At 42.4% G+C, this 21574-nt stretch overlaps 1 protein-coding gene across 1 annotated transcript in view; it reads left to right on the top strand.

The window, feature by feature from the left end:
- LOC144592968 (KAT8 regulatory NSL complex subunit 1-like) overlaps positions 1-21574 on the top strand; it is a 79411-nt gene that overhangs the window by 31788 nt on the left and 26049 nt on the right. The window contains exons 2-5 of the mRNA XM_078398352.1: positions 11845-11986; positions 15298-15507; positions 17033-17163; positions 17779-17983. Of these exons, the coding sequence (XP_078254478.1) occupies positions 11845-11986; positions 15298-15507; positions 17033-17163; positions 17779-17983 (688 nt within the window). The remainder of the gene's footprint in view (positions 1-11844; positions 11987-15297; positions 15508-17032; positions 17164-17778; positions 17984-21574) is intronic.

The following is a 21574-nucleotide window of genomic DNA, read 5'->3' as shown; positions in this document are numbered from 1 at the left end:
GTCACCCATTCCTTCTCTCCTGAGATGCTGCCTGGCCTGCTGAGTTACTCCAGCATTTTGTGAATAAATTCTTTCCTTCAATTGTCATTATTAAACCGCAGAAATTGGCAGCTTTCTAATCTTTTTGTCTATGATCATGAGTTAGTTGCTATGCCTTCAGTCTTATTTGTTTGATTGAAGCAATTGAAAGCCTAAAAGGAGGCAGGATTGCCATGTTTTTATCTAGCCATGACAAGAAACAATTTTTTTAATACTTGTGATAGACACAAAATGCTGGAGTAACTCGAAGATAGACACAAAAAGCTGGAGTATCTCAGCTGGTCAGGCCCTCAGTAAGTCAGGCAGCATCTCTGGAGAAAATGGGGAGGTGATGATTTGGGTCGGGACCTTTCAGACTGGTTGTAGCAGGGAGAGTGGCCGGGTGAGGGGGGCATCCTTGTCCTTTACGTCAAAGGACTGGCTGCTAACGAAGCAAATAAAGACCAGGACAATCGGGGCTGGCAACAGATTACCTCGGGCAGGGTGGTTCCCTGAGAGGCTAATGGTTGGCTTGGGACAGTGTGATCCCAAGAGGGATACATTGTTGTGAACCATGGAACTGGTTAACTGACTTTTAGAAGATAGAGGTGATGGTAGAGGTTTATTCACAAAATGCTGGAGTAACTCAGCAGGTCAGGCAGCATCTCGGGAGAGAAGGAATGGGTGACGTTTCGGGTCGAGACCCTTCTTCAGACTCAAGACCCTGTCTGAAGAAGGGTCTCGACCCGAAACGTCACCCATTCCTTCTCTCCCGAGATGCTGCCTGACCTGCTGAGTTACTCCAGCATTTTGTGAATAAATCGATTTGTACCAGCATCTGCAGTTATTTTCTTATACTGATGGTAGAGGTTTTTGTGTTTGTGTTCTGTGTCTTGTATCCAGAGGATTGGTATTGAGATCCTTGCTGTTTGTGTAGATACGTGAATGATTTGGATGTGCATGTAAGAGGGAAGATCAATAAGTTTGTAGAGGCACACTTGTGGAGTCTGCAGATGCTAGAATCCTGAGTACTGGAGGAACTCGCCAAGTCATGCAACATCAGTGAGGTGAACTGGATAGATGACGTTAAGGATCGTGACACTTCTTTTGACTAATCAATAAGTTTGTGGATGACATGAAGATTCATGGATGGTGTGCGAGATGGTCTGAGACTGCAGTGAGATATTGATATTTCTTCAAACAAGTAACAATAAGAATTGATGGAGAGAAGGAAGCCTCACAGTAGTGTATTTAGATTTCCAAAAGGTACTTAGCAAGGTGCTACATAAGTGCCTATGCATAAAATTGGTTATCTCATCGAAAGCATAGAGTTGGAATAGACAATAGGTGCAGGAGTAGGCCATTCGGCCCTTCGAGCCAGCACCACCATTCAATGTGATCATATCATATATATATACAGCCGGAAACAGGCCTTTTTCGGCCCACCAAGTCCGTGCCGCCCAGCGATCCCCGTACATTAACACTATCCTACACCCACTAGGGACAATTTTTACATTTACCCAGCCAATTAACCTACATACCTGTACGTCTTTGGAGATCATGGCTGATCATTCTCAATCAGTACCCTGTTCCTGCCCTCTCCCCATACCCCCTGATTCCGCTAATAAATAAATTGATCCTTCAGACAGGAAGGTGGTAACTTGCAGAGGGATGAGTTTTTCGCCCTCTCTATTGGTTTATTATTTTCACATGTGCTGTGTTACAGTGAAAAACTTTGTTTTGCATGCTATCCAGGAAAATTATACCATTCATGAGTATGAATACATCAGGTAGTGCAAAAGAAATAAACAGTGTAGAATATTGTTACAACTGCAGAGAAATGCAGATTAAAAAAATGGAAAGGTTGAAACAAAATCGATTGAATGGATGATAAGGATGAATTTCCTGAATGTTCAAAGGTTGGCTAACAGAGGGGAAGAAGCTATTCTTGTATCTGGTGATACGCTCTTTCAAGCTTTTTTTGCCTGATGGGAGGAGGGGAGAAGAGAGAATAACCAGGTTGTGAGTGGTCCTTGATTATTTTGGTAGCTTTCCCAAGGCTGCGTGTAGCATAGATGGAGTTGATGTGGTAAAGATGGTTTGTGTGATGGGCAGGGCTGCTTTCACAAGACTTCAACTTCTTGTGGTCTAGGGCAGAGCAGTTACTATGCCAAGTTGTGATGTCTCCGGAGAGTGTAGGAAGGAACTGTAGATGCTAGTTTACAGCAAAGGTAAACACAAATGCTGGAGTAACTCAACGGGACAGGCAGCGTCTCTGGATCGAAGGAATGGGTCCGGATAGAATGCTTTCTATGGTGCATTTGTTGAAATTGTTAAGAGTCATTGGGAACACCCCAAATTTCCTTAGCATTCTGCGGAAGTCGAGGCCTTTGTGTGTTTTCTTTCTACTTGACTTTACTTTGTGGCTCGTTATAGCACGCAGGCTTTGCCACAATTGACAGGTGTCTGTGGTTATTCTTGGACTCTAGCTGGGTCTGGAATTGTCTCTTGACATCCTTACTGGCTTTGAGAAGGTCGCACTTGGGTTTCTTGTATAGGTTGGGATCATCATTTGCTCAGGATTTAAACTTTTAACCTACGGGAAGGAAGAAATATGTCGATGATAAGAAAATTGTTGGACGGGCACACTGATAGGACAATGTGAATCTGCAGTGGGAGGTAGACAGAACATAGAACAGTTTAGCACAGGCACAGACCTACAGCCTGCAATGTCTGCGGATTATGATCGGTTAACAGATGATGAGTGTTTGACGGCACTGGGTCTCTACTCGCTGGAGTTTAGAAGAATGAGGGGGACCTCGTTGAAACATACAGAATAGTGAAAGGCTTGGATAGAGTGGATGTGGAGAGGATGTTTTCACTCGTAGGAGAGTCTAGGACTAGAGGTCATAGCCTCAGAATTAATCGACGTTCTTTTAGGAGTAGATGAGGAGGGATTTCTTTAGTTAGAGGGTGGTGAATAGACAATAGGTGCAGGAGTAGGCCATTCGGCCCTTTGAGCCAGCACCACCATTCAATGTGATCATGGCTGATCATTCTCAATCAGTACTCCGTCCCTGCCTTCTCCCCATACCCCCTGACTCCGCTATCCTTAAGAGCTCTATCTAGCTCTCTCTTGCATGCATTCAGAGAATTGGCCTCTCCTGCCTTCTGAGGCAGAGAATTCCACAGATTTACAACTCTCTAACTGAAAAAGTTACTCTCTGACTGAATCTGGAATTCTTTGCCTCAGAGGGCTGTGGTGGTCATCAGTGGATACATTTAGCAGAGATGGATAGATTCTTGATTAATACAGGTTTCAGACGTTATGGGGAGAAGGCAGGAGAATGGGGTTAGGAGGGAGAGATAGATCAGCCTTGATTGAATGGCAGAGTACTCTTGATGGGCAGAATGGCCTAATTCTGCTCCTATCACTTATGATCTCATGGTGATGCCTATTTAAATTGCACATCTGCCTGCACGTGGTTTGTATCCCTCAATTCCCTTCATGTCCATGTGTCTGCCAAAATGTGTCTTAAAAGTTGCTGTTGTATCTGCTTCCATCAGTTTTCCGGCACTGCATTCCATACACCTACCACTCATTGAGTAATTTAAAAAAAAATTGCCTTGTAAATCTGCTTGAAAAGTTTCCTTCTCCTCACCTTAAACTATGCCCTCTAGAATTTACAATTTCCCCCTGGGGGAAAAAGACTGGATACGTATCTAGCCGATTCCTCTCTGAATTTTATTTTAAGTTTATCAGCTAGATTGAAAGATGGTGAAAAGAATAGCAAATGTTGTTTAATGTTGGGAAATGTGAGGTCTTGCACTTGGGTGAGAGAAAACAAACAGCGGATTATTATTTAAAAGGTATGAATCTGCAAATGAGTGAGAATTTCCTGTCCCCGACTCGCGCTTCCTTTTTTCCAAGGAACGGATCGTTGACTTTAGAAAGGGGAAGTCAGGAGATCATGGCCAACACTTTTCTCTGTGTTTATCCCAAGTTCTACTGGAATGCAGAAATCATGCACGATAAATGGGAAGCTGTTGAACTTTTATTGTCTCCTCGCCAGATGTCACGCCAGCCTATCTCAGTGGTTCAGTTAACACTTCACAGGCAATGCTAACATATGTGCATGTTTGGAGGCAGAGCTCCAAGTCAGCATCAAATTATTCGCAGAAACAAGAGGAAGGGCCTTATAAAAATGCAAGAAAAGAGAAGCACGAGTAGCCATCAGGCTTCAAACCTGCCCCACTAGTTGATCAATTATAATCTATTCCTCTTCTGTGCCATTTCTTCATACACCTCTTTCCCCATCTCACAAATATTTATCTACCTCCACTTCAAATTCTTCTAATGTTGAAGAAGGAACTGCAGATGCTGGTTTAAACCGGTTAGTCACAAAAAGCTGGAGTAACTCAATGGGACAGGCAGCATTTCTGGAGAGAAGGAATGAGTGACGTTTCGAGACCCTTCTTCAGATGCAGCTTTTAATGTTGCAGCTTTTACCAGGAGTGATTCACCATCATATGTGAGAAGAAATGTCTGAGCAATCCTTTATGTTGTGCAAAATTTTCCTACATTCTCGAAAATTGCATGGAATACAGGCCCAAACTATTTAGTCTCTCATGATAGGTCAACCCTCTCAGTTGGCCTGCTAATTTTTTTAATTTGAATTGCCTCCAAAGCTAATACATCTCTTTTTAGGTTAGGTGACAAAAACTGTACACAGTATTCTCAGCAAAACCTCACCAGCACTCTGAACAATTGCAACAAAAACTCCCTATTTTCAAACACAAATCCCTTTGTAATGAAGACCAATACACTGCTTTCTCAACTACTTGTTAGACCTGCTTGCTAGCTTTTTATGATTCATGCATGAGAACACCTCTTTGTGCTTGTGTTTGTTTTTTAGCAAATCATGCTTTCACCTGCCTTTCTTTTTGGATAAGAGTGAGACCCAGGATCAGGTTCAGAGTCCATGGACTTCCCGATAGGATCAGATTACTCCCACCCCTACATTTAATCATTAAAGGCTAGACTTGTTTGTCTGAATCATTGGAAGTTTGCACATCTCCCTGTGATCACATGGTTCTTCCCAGTTGTTCCCCCTGGTTCCTCAAATAGTAAAGATGTGCTGGTTTTGTTCATTTTAAATAGTTATATAGAATGGAAGTGTGTTCTTCGGCCAAACGTGTCCAAGCAGATCAAGTTGCTTACCTGAATGAGTGTCATTTGCCTACGTTTGATCCATATCCATCGATCTTTCCTTTCCATGTACCTGTCCAAATGGCTTTTAAACATTGTAATTGTACTCATCTCGATTAATTTGTCTGGCAGTTCATTTTACATATGAATACCCCTATGTGTGGAAAATTGCCTCTCGGGTCCCCTCAGGATTCGCAAGGGAATTGGCGTGGTTAATGGATATGTGAGAGTGAATAATGTAAATACGGGTGAGAAGTGAGAAAATATAACAACACCGGTGGTATTGGTGGCTGTGGCATCTTCAGTGAACTAATGAGAAATCTCAACCCAAAACATATCCAAAACCTTTGACAATTTGAAAAAAACTGGTATTGAAATTTGAAAAAAACTGGCCAAGAAAATGTTTAAATCGTTTTTCCAAATATTTTTAACTTCCAACATTGAGAAGAAATGTATGAAACTTAACTTATTTTGAAAAAGTGTACATTAAAAAAAGAACAAGATTAAACATTACGGCTAATGTAAAACAGTTTATGCACAGGTAACATTACTCCCATATCCCCACATCCATAAACCTGTCATCCCCATTGAAATCTTTGTGTTCTCAGATTTTGCTTCAAGTCTGAATTGCTGAAGGATCTGCAATGCATTTAATTTTTGATTTCCCCAACCACCATACTTCCATAATGTGTCCAATTGCAGGGTGATTTGACAAAGTGACATTCCAAATATGTCAGCAAGTTCATAAGTTTGACATTCAACAGTGCAAACACTGAAGTCTTAGACTTCCTACTGTTTAAGTCGTGAACTGCTGGGAGAACTATTTGAAGCCGCCCACAGTAGGTTGGATCCAATTTTGATTTAGATTGCCAGTGAAAGTTGCTGTCCTCTGGGCACAACAGTGGCATTTGTTTGAGTGAGAAACAAAGGCAACAAATAGAGAGGATAAGACTGAGCATCTTTGATGCTTGTTCACATGATTTCTTTGCATGTTCAGTTTAGGTATGCATGGAAACAGGCCCTTCGGCCCACCGCTCACCATCGATCACCATTGCACACCAGGCCTATGCTATCCCACTTTCCCATTCACTCCCCACACACTAGGGGGGGGATTTACAGAGGCCAATTAACGTACAAACCTGCACACCTTTGGGATGTGGAAGGAAACCATGGCACCTGGAGGGAGCCCACATAGTCACGAGGAAAACGAGCAAACTCCATGCAGACAGCACCCAAGGTCAGGATCGAACCCGGGTCTCTGGTGTTGTGAGGGAATAGCTCCACTATCTGTTCCACTGTACAGTTTTTAAACTATAGATCTTATCTTGGAAGAGTGGAGTTCCTTATTATAAAAGAGGTCTGAGTGGAACAATGATGAGATACTACAGCCAGATTCAATGCATAGACAACAATAACAATTTCCGACAGTTTTCCTGCTCTGGATTTGCAGCAACAAACGTCTTAGCCAGGCATGTTATAACATGTCATTGGATGAATGTCAAATGCTCAATATGTCTCTGGAATTTTACTCGAGCAACAGCACCCCAATTCAACTAAATAACAGTGAATGTGTGACGAAGGGTCTCAATCCAAAACCTCAACTATCCATGTTCTCCAGAGATGTTGCCTGACCTGTGGAGTTACTCCAGCACTTTGTCTCTTTTTTTAACAGTGAATGTATGACATTTTCATTTCCACTGACTGCGGGGGTTGGTGTAGGCAGAGCTGCAGGATATAGCCACCAAAGCAACAATGGTGTTTGTCCGTGGAATGTATTTTGAGCTGTCCATGGCAAGTTGAAGTATTGGTTGTGGGAGTAACTTGCGAATTTAGACTGTTCGACAAAACCATGCTTAAATGTGCATAGTTTCACAACATGTTGACATTTTATGCTGTGTTACATTTTCCAACCTGACAGACATTCTCCATACATATTGCTTTCACGATTAAAGGGCAGGCAATAAAATCAAATGATGCATTTGGTAAGAATTTCATTGTTCTATCTGGGACACATGACAATAAAACACTCTTGACTCTCTTGAAGTAGCTTGTGAGGAGATTGTAATACAGTTTACAGAGGCCAATTAACTTACAAACCTGCACACCTTTGGGATGTGGAAGGAAACCACAGCACCTGGAGGGAGCCTGTTCTGAGAAAGGGCTGTGCTAATCGATTGGAAAAAGAAAGGTCTTTAAACTGAGGCCATTGTTTGACTCACGACTGTCCTACTTCCGAGGTTATTTTGTGTCCAGTTTTGGTCACCTTGTTTTTGCAAAGATGCCATTAAGCCAGAGAGAGTGCAGTAAAGATTTACAGGGATGTTGCCAGGATCCGAGGGCCTGAGCTACAGGGGAGGTTTGGCAGGTTAGGACTTTATTTCTTGGAGCACAGGAAGCTAAACGATGATCTGAAAGAAGGGTACAAAATAATGAGGGGCATAAATAGGATGAATACATATCTTTTTCCCAAGGTAGGGGAATCAAAAACATGAGAGGGGAAAGATTTAATAGGAACCTGAGGGACACCTTTTACATGCATAGGGTAGTAGAGATATGGAACGAGCTGCCAAAGGAAGTAATTGAGGTAAGCACAATAACAACATTTAAAAGTCATTTGGAAAGTTTAGAGAGGGATATGGGCCAAATGCAGGCCTATGGGATTATATTAGATGAGGCATCTTGGTTGCCATGGATTAGTTGGCCGTGCTTTATGATTCTGACACAAATCCCTTAACACCAAGGCATTCTCAGTCAATGTTGGGGGAAAAATCACCTATGATTTCTACACCTTTCTGTGATTTCTCTACATGATGGCTTTTCTAATTCCAGTTTACTATTGGAGGGCTTGTTGTACAATCCCATCAAGCCGATCACCTCTTTAAAAACAATTCCCTATGACCGTGCTGGATGTCCACCTCCATCTCCCGCAGGATTTCTCTCTATGTGATGTTCCCCCATCATCAGTAGAGCAATTCCCCTTCGCACTTTCACTTTGTCACGCCAGATGCATTGGTACTCTGGAATATTGAGCAGCCTTTTTACCCATCTGTCAAACAAACATGTTTCTGTAATCGTTATAATATTACAATCTCAAATACTGATCCAGTATTTTCTGCATTTAATCATTTTTGTTAAAAGTAGTGTCCAAGTTAATTGCATGAATGCATTCAGCGAGCAAAAAGCACAGGCTTTTGCTCCTGTTCTGGGGAACAAGGCAGTACAAGGAACTGGAAGCACACTGAGCATTGTTGTAATTACATTATAAATAAATCGCTACATGGCTGTGCATATGTGGCTTCCTCAAAGGTGACTACATGATTTTATAGTAGGTACATTTCTCATTTTAGACTCGTGACAAAGCTGGTAGGCAAAGTGCATTCATTTGTGTTGAGCATCGAGTGGGGAGTGAGTGGCTGGTGAACTCCCAGGCCCTGATCAATGAGTCGTAACAATGCTGCAGCTATTTGTTATCCATACAGGAGCACCCAGGCCTAGCCTTATTGCTGTTTATCTCTCCCAGCGAGAGTATTGGAGTGAGTCAAATAAATTTAACTTTTAAACTAAATGCTCTCAGTGGTGTTCTGTTGTGATGTCACGTGATACCACGGGATATCAGGTTGGCTGGGTGGCAGAAGGCAAAGAGTGGCAATAAAGGGGGCTTTTTCTGTTTGGCTGCCAGTAACTAGCAGATTTCTGCATGACTCGGTGCTGGGGCCACTGCTCTCCACATTGTATATTAATGATTTGGATGAGGGGATGCCGCTCTGCATGGGACCTAATATTAGCAATGGATATTGACACTTGTAGTTTTCTTCTGTCAACTGAAATTTGACCTGACATGATTTAAGTGTTTGCCTGCTTGAGTTACAAAATTGTACACGTGTGCTTTTGTCTTAATTGACTTAGTTAATTACATATCTAAGTGTATTTAATTTTTGAGTAATTTTCTCAGAAAGCAAAATCTTTAGCTTTAACATTTTTTAATCAAAGAATCCTACAGATATTTGGCCCCTTCTTCATATGCTGCCTGGAACTCTCAAAATGAATTCTCCCCCATAACCCACAATTATTTTCAATTATTCACCAAACTTCCTTTTGACAGACACGATGGAATCTGTTTTATGCATTCATGGGATATGAGCTTTAATGATAAGGTCAGCATTTGGCACCAAACTGAAGTGGTGATGAGGCACCTCCTCGCAGTAATTTGTCTGGTGCTAGTTCAGTCATGGTGTTGGCTAACATTTCTGGATGCTGTTATTTGGAGGGGAGCGCCAGTGATGGCATTTGCATGCTTCTCTGCTACCCTCATCCTCAATCAGTGAGGATGCATGTTTCCTGTCTGTGACCCAATAAGTAACTGTATTCCATTAGGGATATGACAGTGCAGATGTTGATTTGTTTCCACAGATAGGATGGTCTCCAATAAGACGTAATTGTTACAAGATGAGATGATTTCATTTGAAATGGGCAAGAAGGAATTCTATCTTCCAAAGGACAGGTTCCAAACGATATCAAGACTAGTGGTTAGTGGGCAGTGAAGTAGTTTGTCTAAGGTCATGGCGCGATTATAGAGTAACCTGAAAGGTGATCAAAGGAATGGAAAATGGCATTTAACTCTGACAAGTGATGCATTTTGGGAAGTGAAACCAGGGCAGGGCTTACACAGTGAATGTCAGGCCCCGGGGGATTGTTTTTGAATAGACAGACTTTGGAGTGCAAGTACATGGTTCCCTGAAAACTGGAATGCAGGTAGACAGGTGAGAAAATCGTATGTCTGTAGAAAAAGGATGGATAACGTATTGGGTCGGGACCTGAAATGTCACTCATCCCTTTTCTCCAGATATGCTGCGGTACCCGCTGATTTACTCCAGCACTTTGTGTCTATCTTCCATATGTACCAGCATCTGCAGTTCCTTTCTAAGCATGATAAAGTCCTACGCTATGTTTGCCTTCATCGGCTGAGACACTGGTTGTAAGAGTTGAGATGGTGTGTTCTTGTTATACAAAATGTTGCTTAAGTCATACTTGGAATATAGTGTGCAATTCTAGTCACCACACTGCAGAAAGGACCTGATTATGCTTAGGAGTGTGCAGAAAAGATTTTCAAGGATCTTGACTGGATTGGAGGGCTTGAATTATCAGGAGATAGTGGATTTTAAAAAAATTGTCCCTGGAGTGAAGGAGGCTGCTAGGTGACACAGTAGAGACAAATAAAATTGAACGGCATAGATTGGGTAGATAGCCAGTGCCTGTTTCCCATGGTAGGGTTAACTGAAACAAAAATGCAGTTGCTTAAGATGTGAGGGAGGTTTACAATGGATCTGAGGGGTAAATGTTTCACACACAGAGTAGTTCATATCTGAAATGAGCCACCAGAGGAGGTGGTGAAGGCCGAACAGTAATTGAGTAGTCACCCTCGCAGGTATGTCAACAATCAGGGTAGAGCGGGACATGGAATGAATGCAGGCAAGTAAGATTAGTATAGGTCAGCATTGCTGTGTGGGCTGGTAGACCTGTTACTGTGGTGTACCAGTCTATGATTAAGGTGAGGAATCTCTGGAGTACTCTGCTCTATCAGACTGAAGGCTAGAACATTGGAAATATTTAAAGGGGAAGTAGATCAACGTTTGAATGATTGAGGAATTGTGGGCTATGTGGAAGTGGCACTGAAGAGGAATTGAGGCCTGGTTCTTGTCAACCATGATCCTATTGAATAACAGGGGAATCTTGACATACCAGATAGCGCACTCCTGCTATTTTCTTCTATTGTTATGCTCCCCATTCAACTTGTGCGCTTTTCTACTTGAGAGTGGGAGAAGATTATATTTAATATTGTTTGCACCATGTGAGTGCAGTCTATATGGCCTGAAGCAGTAAATCAAATTGGTGAACTGGTGATGGGTAGTAAATGCTGTCTTTTCCATTCACTTGCAAAGCTGCAGTTTATTAAGTTTGTTGCCATATTTGTTAAATTATGTAAATCCTAGAAAGACACAAAGTGCAGACTAAGCAGAATCGCTGGAGAACATGGATAGGTGACGTTTTGGGTCGCAACCCTTCTTCAGACTGGATGAGCGAAAAATGGTCCCGACCTAAAACGTCACCTATCCATGTTCTCCAGATATGCCGTTTGACCTGCTGAGTTACTCCAACACTTTGTCCTTTTGTGTATTAACCAGCATCTGCAGTTTCTACATATAAAGCCTGGATATCTGTTGGATATTTTGTACTTCTGTACCTTATGTAATTATGGAAATTTCCATGTCCCTAACTAAAAAGTAGGATTAATTAGTAGGAATAGCAAATAGAGAGTGTATAATCTCCTGGGATATGCATATCATTGTTGAAGTATGTGAAATAAATCTCCCAAACTGCTGCCAATCAAGTTTGTAATGTCTAGGTGCTAATTGAAGTGGCACAGCAGGTATAGTTTTCCCTAAAACCTGGATAATGCAATTAAATATTTCTCATGTCAGAACTTTGTGCTCAAATAGTCTTTTGGACCCTTTACAATAACAGATTTTTGCAAAACTGTTTAATCTACTTGAAACTGAAATTGAAAATGATCAGTGAACTAATTCTCCAGAAGCCCTCACATTTTCATTTGTTTGCAGACACCGTCGATTGGAATGGAGATGGGCTGTGGAAAGGGCAGCAATTGTCAACCGCTGGACATGGTTGCAAGCTCAGGTATCCGACCTCGAATACCGAATACGGCAGCAGACAGACATATACAGACAGATCCGTGCAAACAAGGTAGGTACAGAGACTGAAACGGCTCAAAAAATTGCTTTTTACTTCAATATAATTCCATCGATTTGGTTTGCATATCACTTATTGCATGCTCAAAAATGCATTGTAGAACTAGGATGCTGTTGTTCATTTAGCAACATGTTCCAGGTGTTGCACTCATTATGTTTTGTGGTGATGCATTGATGTATTTTCTACAGGAGGGAGATTGTAATAGGTTAATACATCTTTAAATGTCGAAGATTTATAATTACAGTTAACCCAGTCATTCTTATGTTTACCAAAGGAAGAATCATCAGAATTAGTAGCAAATAAATGTTCCGGACTATATGCTGCGATGTGTTTTCGGTTATTGCAACAAAGAGCCAGAACAGAGAAGTTGGTCAAAGTTACTTCTTCCTGTGAAAACATCCTATTGTTGGCTATGGGCTAGGTGATGAGTTATACAGACCGTGAAACTCACCAAGACGACAGTGAAACTAGTAGATCCCATTGGAGGTGGCAAAAATGCCGGAGGATTCTATGTCCAGCACTTAAACCTCTGACATTTTCGCCTACTCCAACCGAATCCCGCCATTAGTCACATTTTCCCATCTCCACCAGTCCGCTTTCCGCAAAGATGCAGGGCAGCATGGTAGCGCCACAGCAGAGTTACTGCCTTACAGCGCCAGAGACCCGGGTACAATCCTGACTATGGGTGGTGTCTATGGTGTTTGTACGTTCTCCCTGTGACCTGCTTTGGGTTTTCTCTGGGATCTCTGGTTTCATCTCCCACTCAAAGATGTTCAGGTTTGTGGGTTAATTGGCGATATTGTTTTAAATTGTCCCTAGTGTGTGTGGGATAGTGTGCAGGGATTGTAGGTCAGTGCAGACCGCTGGAGCAGAAGGGCCTGTTCCACGCTGTATCTCTAAAATAAACTAAACTAACGACTGTTCTCTCCGCAACCCCCTGGTTAACTCATCCCTACCCATCCAATCCACCACCTCCCCAGGTACCTTCCCCTGCAACCACAGGAGTTGCAACACCTGTCCCTATATCTCCTCCCTTGACTCTGTCCATGACCTCGGCAGGTTAGGCAGAGGTTCACGCAACATCATTTATTGTATCCGTTATCGTATCCGTTGTTCCAGGTGTGAACTCTTAAACATAGGCATGACCAAGCGTAGACTGGACGATCGTTTCACTGAACATCTTCGCTCAGACCGCCTTGTCCTATGTTATCTCCCCATTGCCAAACACTTTAACTCTACTTCCCATTCCCACATTGGCCTTTCTGTCCTGGGCTGCCTCCATTATCAGAAGCCAAACGCAAATTGGAGGAATATGAATATTGATTTCTTTAACTTCAAGTAAACCTTGCATCCCCTCTCTCCGTCGCTCTCCCACCCTAATTGTTGTATTCATTTCACTGTCGTCTTGGTGGGTTTCATTGTCTATATAACTCATTATCACCTAGCCCACAGCCAACAATGGACCGTTTCCTTGATCATTGTTACTTTTTTGCATATCTTTCATTCATTTGTGCTATATTGTTCTATGTCACCGTCGAAATCTCTCATTTCTCTTTCCCCTGACTCAGTCTAAAGAAGGGTCTCGGCCCAAAAAGTCACCTATTCCTTTTCTCCAGATGCTGCCTGACCCGCTCAGTTACTCCAGCTTCTTGTGTCTATCTTCGGTTTAAATCAGCGTCTGCAGTTCCTTCCTGCACATTTCCTATAATTTAATTTGATTTTGGCTGATCTGTACAATATTTCAGTTGCATTTAATCCCACTAGTTCCACGACCCTTACAACTTCATCAATAAAAATATCAGTCTCAGATTTGATCACATGCTTGCTATCTTCTGTGGACTTGACCTGGAGCAAATTCCTTCAACTCTTGGCAAATTTATCGATTATGGTGTCACCAAGCAACTGTTGGTGATGGACATCAATGTTTCCCACACATTGTATCATTGTGTATTTGCTGTTCTTGCTGCTTCTTCAAGTAATGTTCAACACAGAACAGTATTGATTTATCAGCAACTAGTATAAATTGGTAAAATGTTTCATTGCCTATATTTCAATGAATGAGTTCAATGTTGAGGACTTTTGTGCCGCGCCCTCCTGTCTGCATGTTACAGTGACGCCACCTCCTGCTACTTTCTCCTCAGGTAGATTGTATTGACTCAATCTAGTTTGTTGTCAGAAGCATCATTTTTGGGACAGTTCTCCCACTTTGGCCATGTTTCCATACATTCGTGAGCAGGACTTTGCAAGATTGCTGATATTTGCCATGTCTAAATCTGATGGCGTGACTGATTTCAGATAGAGTAATACAGAATGGTAAAAGACCCTTTGGCCCAACTTGCCTGTGCAGATCAAGGTGCCTCATCTATGTTAGTCCCATCTGCTTGTGTTTGTCTTATCTCTCTAAACCTTTCCTCTCTGTGCACTTGTCCAGTGATCCTTGTCAGATGGTCCATCTTAAGTTTATTTTATCTTGTAAAATGGGATACAAGATCATGTGAATGCCCTGACTGCTATTATAGGTTCAAATTGATCCAGGCCTCTGGATTGCTTTCAAGAAACTACTGATGTTTCTTGTAATGTTGGTGCTAGTGTTCAATGGAGCTGCGATATATTTGCACTAGCATTTGTTATTGCAGTGCTAATTTATAAAATTTTAAAAACCCACTGATACTTTCCAGTAATATGTCAGTGCAAATACTAAATTAAGAGGATCATCTTGCTTTGTTTACTGTTGGCATTGAGAACATCACATTTGTAACTGAGTATACCCTCTTGTCCAACCTCACGGAATGTTTGATAAACGAGGCAGACTTCCCATCACAAACTGTTTCATTAATAAGGCAGACATTAAATGGCAGTCATTTGGTCTGGTTATAAATTTCCAAAGATATGAGGAAATGATTGAGCAACAGCGTTGAGCCAATTCCTTTTAATTATTAGTCAACCCGATGTCCCCATTTTCCCACGCAATTTTTCTCTATCTCTCGACTCCAATACATTAAAGTTCCTGGTGCATTGGGCAGTATGAGCTAAGTTGTCTCAGTCCAGAGTTGAATAAACTCCTGAAAGAATTGACTCTTCCCTGGATAGGTGCTAAGTCTGTGATGAAGCTCAGGGAAACAATGTCAAAGAGAACAGAATGGGGGATAAATAATCGTTTTAGAAAAGATGGGAGGATAATTTGCAAAAATGTCAAAAATATGTTCTTATTGCTGTGTACTCCACTGCTTCCCAGCAGATTTAAAGTAAGCTTGTGGAGCATTAATTGAAATGTTTGATTTTGCTTTTTTTTTGCTTTTTATCAGGGTCCTGTTGTCCTTGGCGATGCACAATTGCCAGAAGATCTGATGAAGCACCAAAGCCGGTTAGCAACAACATCCTCAGCAACAGGCTTGCAGGGCCCTGAGTCGCACACCAACTCTTCACCTGCTGATGTTAAGGCCCCTATTATGAATAACAAATGTGAACTCTCACCGTGCAGCCCATCTCTTCTCCTGCGGAACATTGACAAACAGGTGTGTGGTCACTGGATTAAAGTATTGGTAGCCCAAATTGTTCCTGCAGTTTAAACAGAAAATTGGAATATAACAGTAGAGTAGTCTATTGCATGCACTATCTATGCCGGTCCAGGGAACGTTAATGGCCATTGCAAGACATGGTAATGTAGCAATTTATTACTTCATAACAAAGCACTCTTGTTTCCATTTCACCTTTAGCCCTTTACACTTACTCCACCCATCTGTGACTCATGCCTCTCACCCGCAGGCACCTATTACTTGCCAGACTCTGTCCTGCCCCACTTCTCTTTTCCAGCTTTCTCTCCTCCTCCAATCATTATGAAGAAGGGTTCCAACCCAAAACACTGTTTGTGCATTTATCTCTACAGATGCTGCCTAACTGCTGAGTTCCTCCAGCACTTTTGTTTTTGGCTATTTTTGGTTTTCATTATTCAGATATTAAACTTCAAAGATACGCCTTGTGGCAACGACAAAAAACACACAGTGCCTTTTAAATACAGTGCTAAAATTACTGAAATTATGCCTTGGTTCCTATTCAGTTTTTCGCAAAACATTACAGACATTAGATGGAAATCATTCCAAGTTGCAGAACAGGCTTCCTCTTCCACATTCTTCCTCGACCCACTATAATTCTACTTCTTTCCATAGTTAGCTTAAAAACAATTTAATCTCTGGCTCTGTGTGAGTTAAAGGTTGTCTTTCTTCATGTTTTTACACTGGAATTTAGAAGGATGAGAGGAGATCTTATCGAAACGTATAAGATTATTAAGGGGTTGGACACGTTAGAGGCAGGAAACATGTTCCCAATGTTGGGGGAGTCCAGAACAAGGGGCCACAGTTTAAGGATAAGGGGTAGGCCATTTAGAACTGAGATGAGAAAAACCTTTTGCAGTCAGAGAGTTGTGAATCTGTGGAATACTCTGCCTCAGTAGGCAGTGGAGGCCAATTCTCTGAATGCATTCAAGAGAGAGCTAGATAGAGCTCTTAAGGATAGCGGAGTCAGGGGGTATGGGGAGAAGGCAGGAACGGGGTACTGATTGAGAATGATCAGTCATGATCACATTGAATGGCGGTGCTGGCTCGAAGGGCCGAATAGCCTACTCCTGCACCTATTGTCTATTGTCTAGTTCTGATCAAAATCGTGTTACAACCAATTCGGCCCAGGTAATACAGAAGTGTTCCCTAATTAATCGACTGCTTTATATCCAATCTGGTTTAGGTTTATTACTGTCACGTAGACTGAGATACAGTGAAAAGCTTTGTTTTGCATGCTTTCTAAGCAGATCAGATATACCATTAGCTCAGCTCAAACTCAAGAAAGTAGGGAACAATGGGAAAAGATACGGAGTGCAGTATATAGTTCTTAGCATTACTGTGTATTGTAGCGCAGAATTCATGTTATGGAAACATGCAGTATAGCAGAACTACCTGTACGTGGCAATTTTATATACATAAAAAGTTTCTTTTTGAGAAGGTTTGTTATTTATCAATAACAGCTAAGATAATTTGTTTTCTTCTTCAGAGTTCTCGCCTTACACAGTCTCTGGGAAACCTTATTTGCCCGTCCAGCCCTTCTTGTAGTTCCCCTTCAAGCTCTTCACTATTGTCTAAGGTGTGCACACCACCAAGGCAACTCAACGGGCTTTTGAACAGGTGAGTTATTAAATTTGTTCACAGCTTTCTCAGTTGAAGTAAAGGAATAAGAAATAAGAACCTTGATTTGTATGGTGCCCTATGAATTTTTATATACTTTGATGTACATTTGAAGTCTCGTCAATTTTACAGAGTAGGAAATGCAGTGCAAAATGAGCTCCCACCTAGGGCCATGTACTAATGACCTGGTAAAATCCTAATTTTGGCTTGAGGGTCAAATAGGGATTTGATGACCAAAGAGGTTTTCCTTACACTTTCCAGAATTAGTACCAGCGAAGTCTTTTAATGATCCTCTGAAATGATAGATACCTTGTGTGAAGGAGAGCTTGCCCGACAGTGTTAAGATGCTAATCAGTGCAGCTAGCGGTGGAGTGCCACACTTAATGTTTGTGATCGTTTCGAGATCAACAACCTCTTTATTCACCAACCACAGTGCTACCAAATAACTGGGTCATAGTTGACTTCAAAAGAGAGAGCAGTATTTTGCATAATTGCTTTCACTCTGCAATTATGATTTGTCATCAGTTCTGTTTCATAAATAGCACTATTTAAAAAAGAGATTTGAATTAATTTCATCACTTATTTCAACTTTTTAATCTGCTTTGAACATGACAGTTTGCATTCCAGTCCTTTGGACAGCAGCTCACTGGATAGTTCAGACACTGAGGAGATTCTGAGTAAAAAGCAGCGACTAGATGGACTCAACATCCCACCATCGCCACCAGACAACAGTTGTGTTGCCGCCAGAGTTCGTCCTGTCCGGAGGTACAGGAAGAGGAGGCTGGTCAGATCTAATCTGGTGTGCTATCTTGGCAAAAAGGTATGTGAGACTTTTGCTTTTTAGGTTTTGCAAAGTTGGCTGCCAAAAAATTATCTTGTGGAACTATGGTATTTCAGTGAGAGTCGAAAGCTAGCAAGTTTCTACAAAATTCTTAAGGGGTTGGACAGGCTAGATGCAGGAAGATTGTTCCCGATGTTGGGGAAGTCCAGAACAAGGGGTCACAGTTTAAGGATAAGGAGGAAGTCTTTTAGGACCGAGATGAGAAAGTTTTTTTTCACACAGAGAGTGGTGAATCTGTGGAATTCTCTGCCACAGAGGGTAGTTGAGGCCAGTTCATTGGCTATATTTAAGAGGGAGTTAGATGTGGCCCTTGTGGCTAAAGGGATCAGGGGGTATGGAGAGAAGGCAGGTACAGGATACTGAGTTGGATGATCAGCCATGATCATATTGAATGACGGTGCAGGCTCGAAGGGCCGAATGGCCTACTCTTGCACCTATTTTCTATGTTTCTAAGTTTCATCTGCCTGCTCAGTAATGTTGCGTCAACAGAATGGTGCTGTCATTTTGCACATGGCAGTAGTATCCTCAAACAAAGAATGGAAGAGTCTTAGTGCTACACAGCATGGACAGTGGCCATTCAGCCCATCTCATTCATGTCGACCAATTTGGCATTCTAGTCGAGTCCCATTTAACCTATATCCCTTTCTAGCCACATACAGGTCCACTACCATCCAGACAGAATTACGAGAGCTCTTGAAATCTCCCCCCCCCCCTCCCAGAAGGTCCCCCAGAAATGTGATGCCTAGGCTGGATGAGATGGCAATCCCAACCACATCAGGACCTCCACGCCAATCAGTGGGTCAAATTTGCCCCCTGTAGCCAGGGCACTGGAACTCTGAGCCTGCAGGAGCCGGAAGATCTATTCCCATAGCGGACTATCTCGATGGGTCGTATTTGCCGGCTTTGACTGTTGCTCTGATACGCAGGCCCGACCGGAACCAGCAGATCTGCTCCCTTGGCCAACGTCCGGCGGCCGAGTTTGCGGGCTGGTATCTCGGGCCCCAAGCCGTCACCTCTGTTGGTCTGGCAAAACGAATAATACGGCAAGGTTCTGGAACCAAGAGTTCTGTAAAATCAGTGGTGGACCTGTATCAATCCAAATGTATTTCAAAGTTGTCATGGGCAAGTATGATGTTGTAGGGATCACTGAGACATGGCTACAAGAGGACCAGGGCTGGGAACTGAATATTCAGGGGTACACAACGTATAGAAAAGACAGACAGGTGGGCAGAGGGGGTGGGGTTGCTCTGATGGTAAGGAATGATATTCATTCCCTTGCAAGGGGTGACATAGAATCAGGAGATGTTGAATCAGTATGGATAGAAATGAGAAATTGTAAGGATAAAAAGACCCTAATGGGAGTTATCTATAGGCCCCCAAACAGTAGCCTCGACATTAGGGTGCAAGTTGAATCAGGAGATAAAATTGGCGTGTCAAAAATGTAATGCTACGGTGGTTATGGGAGATTTCAACATGCAGGTAGACTGGGAAAATCAGGTTGGAAATGGACCCCAGGAAAGAGAGTTTGTAGAGTGCCTTCGAGATGGATTCTTAGAACAGCTTGTACTGGAGCCTACCAGGGAGAAGGCAATTCTGGATTTAGTGTTATGTAATGATCCTGATCTGATAAGGGGACTAGAGGTAAAAGAGCCATTAGGAGGCAGTGATCACAACATGATAAGTTTTACTCTGCAAATGGAAAGGCAGGAAAATCGGAAGTGTCGGTATTACAGTATAGCAAAGGGGATTACAGAGGCATGAGGCAGGAGCTGGCCAAAATTGACTGGAAGGAGGCCCTAGCAGGAAAGACGGTAGAACAGCAATGGCAGGTATTCCTGGGAATAATGCAGAGGTTGCAGGATCAATTTATTCCAAAGAGGTGGAAAGACTCTAAGGGGAGTAAGAGACACCTGTGGCTGACAAGGGAAGTCAGGGACAGCATAAAAATTAAGGAGAGGAAGTATAACATAGCAAAGAAGAGTGGGAAGACAGAGGATTGGGACTCTTTTAAAGAGCAACAAAAGTTAACTAAAAAGGCAATACGGGGAGAAAAGATGAGGTACGAGGGTAAACTAGCCAATAATATAAAGGAGGATAGCAAAAGTTTTTTTAGGTACGTGAAGAGGAAAAAAATAGTCAAGGCAAATGTGGGTCCCTTGAAGACAGAAACAGGGGAATTTATTATGGGGAACAAAGAAATGGCAGACGAGTTAAACCGTTACTTTGGATCTGTCTTCACTGAGGAAGATACACACAATCTCCCAAATGTTCTAGGGGCCGGAGAACCTAGGGTGATGGAGGAACTGAAGGAAATCCACATTAGGCAGGAAATGGTTTTGGGTAGACTGATGGGACTGAAGGCTGATAAATCCCCAGGGCCTGATGGTCTGCATCCCAGGGTACTTAAGGAGGTGGCTCTAGAAATAGTGGAAGCATTGGAGATCATTTTTCATTGTTCTATAGATTCAGGATCAGTTCCTGTGGATTGGAGGATAGCAAATGTTATCCCACTTTTTAAGAAAGGAGGGAGAGAGAAAACGGGTAATTATAGACCAGTTAGTCTGACATCAGTGGTGGGGAAGATGCTGGAGTCAATTATAAAAGACGAAATTGCTGAGCATTTGGATAGCAGTAACGGGATCATTCCGAGTCAGCATGGATTTACGAAGGGGAAATCATGCTTGACAAATCTACTGGAATTTTTTGAGGATGTAACTAGGAAAATTGACAGGGGAGAGTCAGTGGATGTGGTGTACCTCGACTTTCAGAAAGCCTTCGACAAGGTCCAACATAGGAGATTAGTGGGCAAAATTAGGGCACATGGTATTGGGGGTAGGGTACTGACATGGATAGAAAATTGGTTGACAGACAGAAAGCAAAAAGTGGGGATAAATGGGGCCCTTTCGGAATGGCAGGCAGTGACCAGTGGGGTACCGCAAGGTTCGGTGCTGGGACCCCAGCTATTTACAATATACATTAATGACTTAGACGAAGGGATTAAAAGTACCATTAGCAAATTTGCAGATGATACTAAGCTGGGGGGTAGTGTGAATTGTGAGGAAGATGCAATAAGGCTGCAGGGTGACTTGGACAGGTTGTGTGAGTGGGCGGATACATGGCAGATGCAGTTTAATGTAGATAAGTGTGAGGTTATTCACTTTGGAAGTAAGAATAGAAAGGCAGATTATTATCTGAATGGTGTCAAGTTAGGAGGAGGGGGAGTTCAACGAGATCTGGGTGTCCTAGTGCATCAGTCAATGAAAGGAAGCATGCAGGTACAGCAGGCAGTGAAGAAAGCCAATGGAATGTTGGCCTTCGTAACAAGAGGAGTTGAGTATAGGAGCAAAGAGGTCCTTCTACAGTTGTACCGGGCCCTGGTGAGACCGCACCTGGAGTACTGTGTGCAGTTTTGGTCTCCAAATTTGAGGAAGGATATTCTTGCTATGGAGGGCGTGCAGCGTAGGTTCACTAGGTTAATTCCCGGAATGGCGGGACTGTCATATGTTGAAAGGCTGGAGCGATTGGGCTTGTATACACTGGAATTTAGAAGGATGAGGGGGGATCTTATTG

Source organism: Rhinoraja longicauda, chromosome 4 (genome assembly GCF_053455715.1).
Source record: "Rhinoraja longicauda isolate Sanriku21f chromosome 4, sRhiLon1.1, whole genome shotgun sequence".
In the NCBI taxonomy this organism is placed as follows: domain Eukaryota; kingdom Metazoa; phylum Chordata; class Chondrichthyes; order Rajiformes; family Arhynchobatidae; genus Rhinoraja; species Rhinoraja longicauda.
This window is presented reverse-complemented; position numbering and strand designations above follow the sequence as displayed.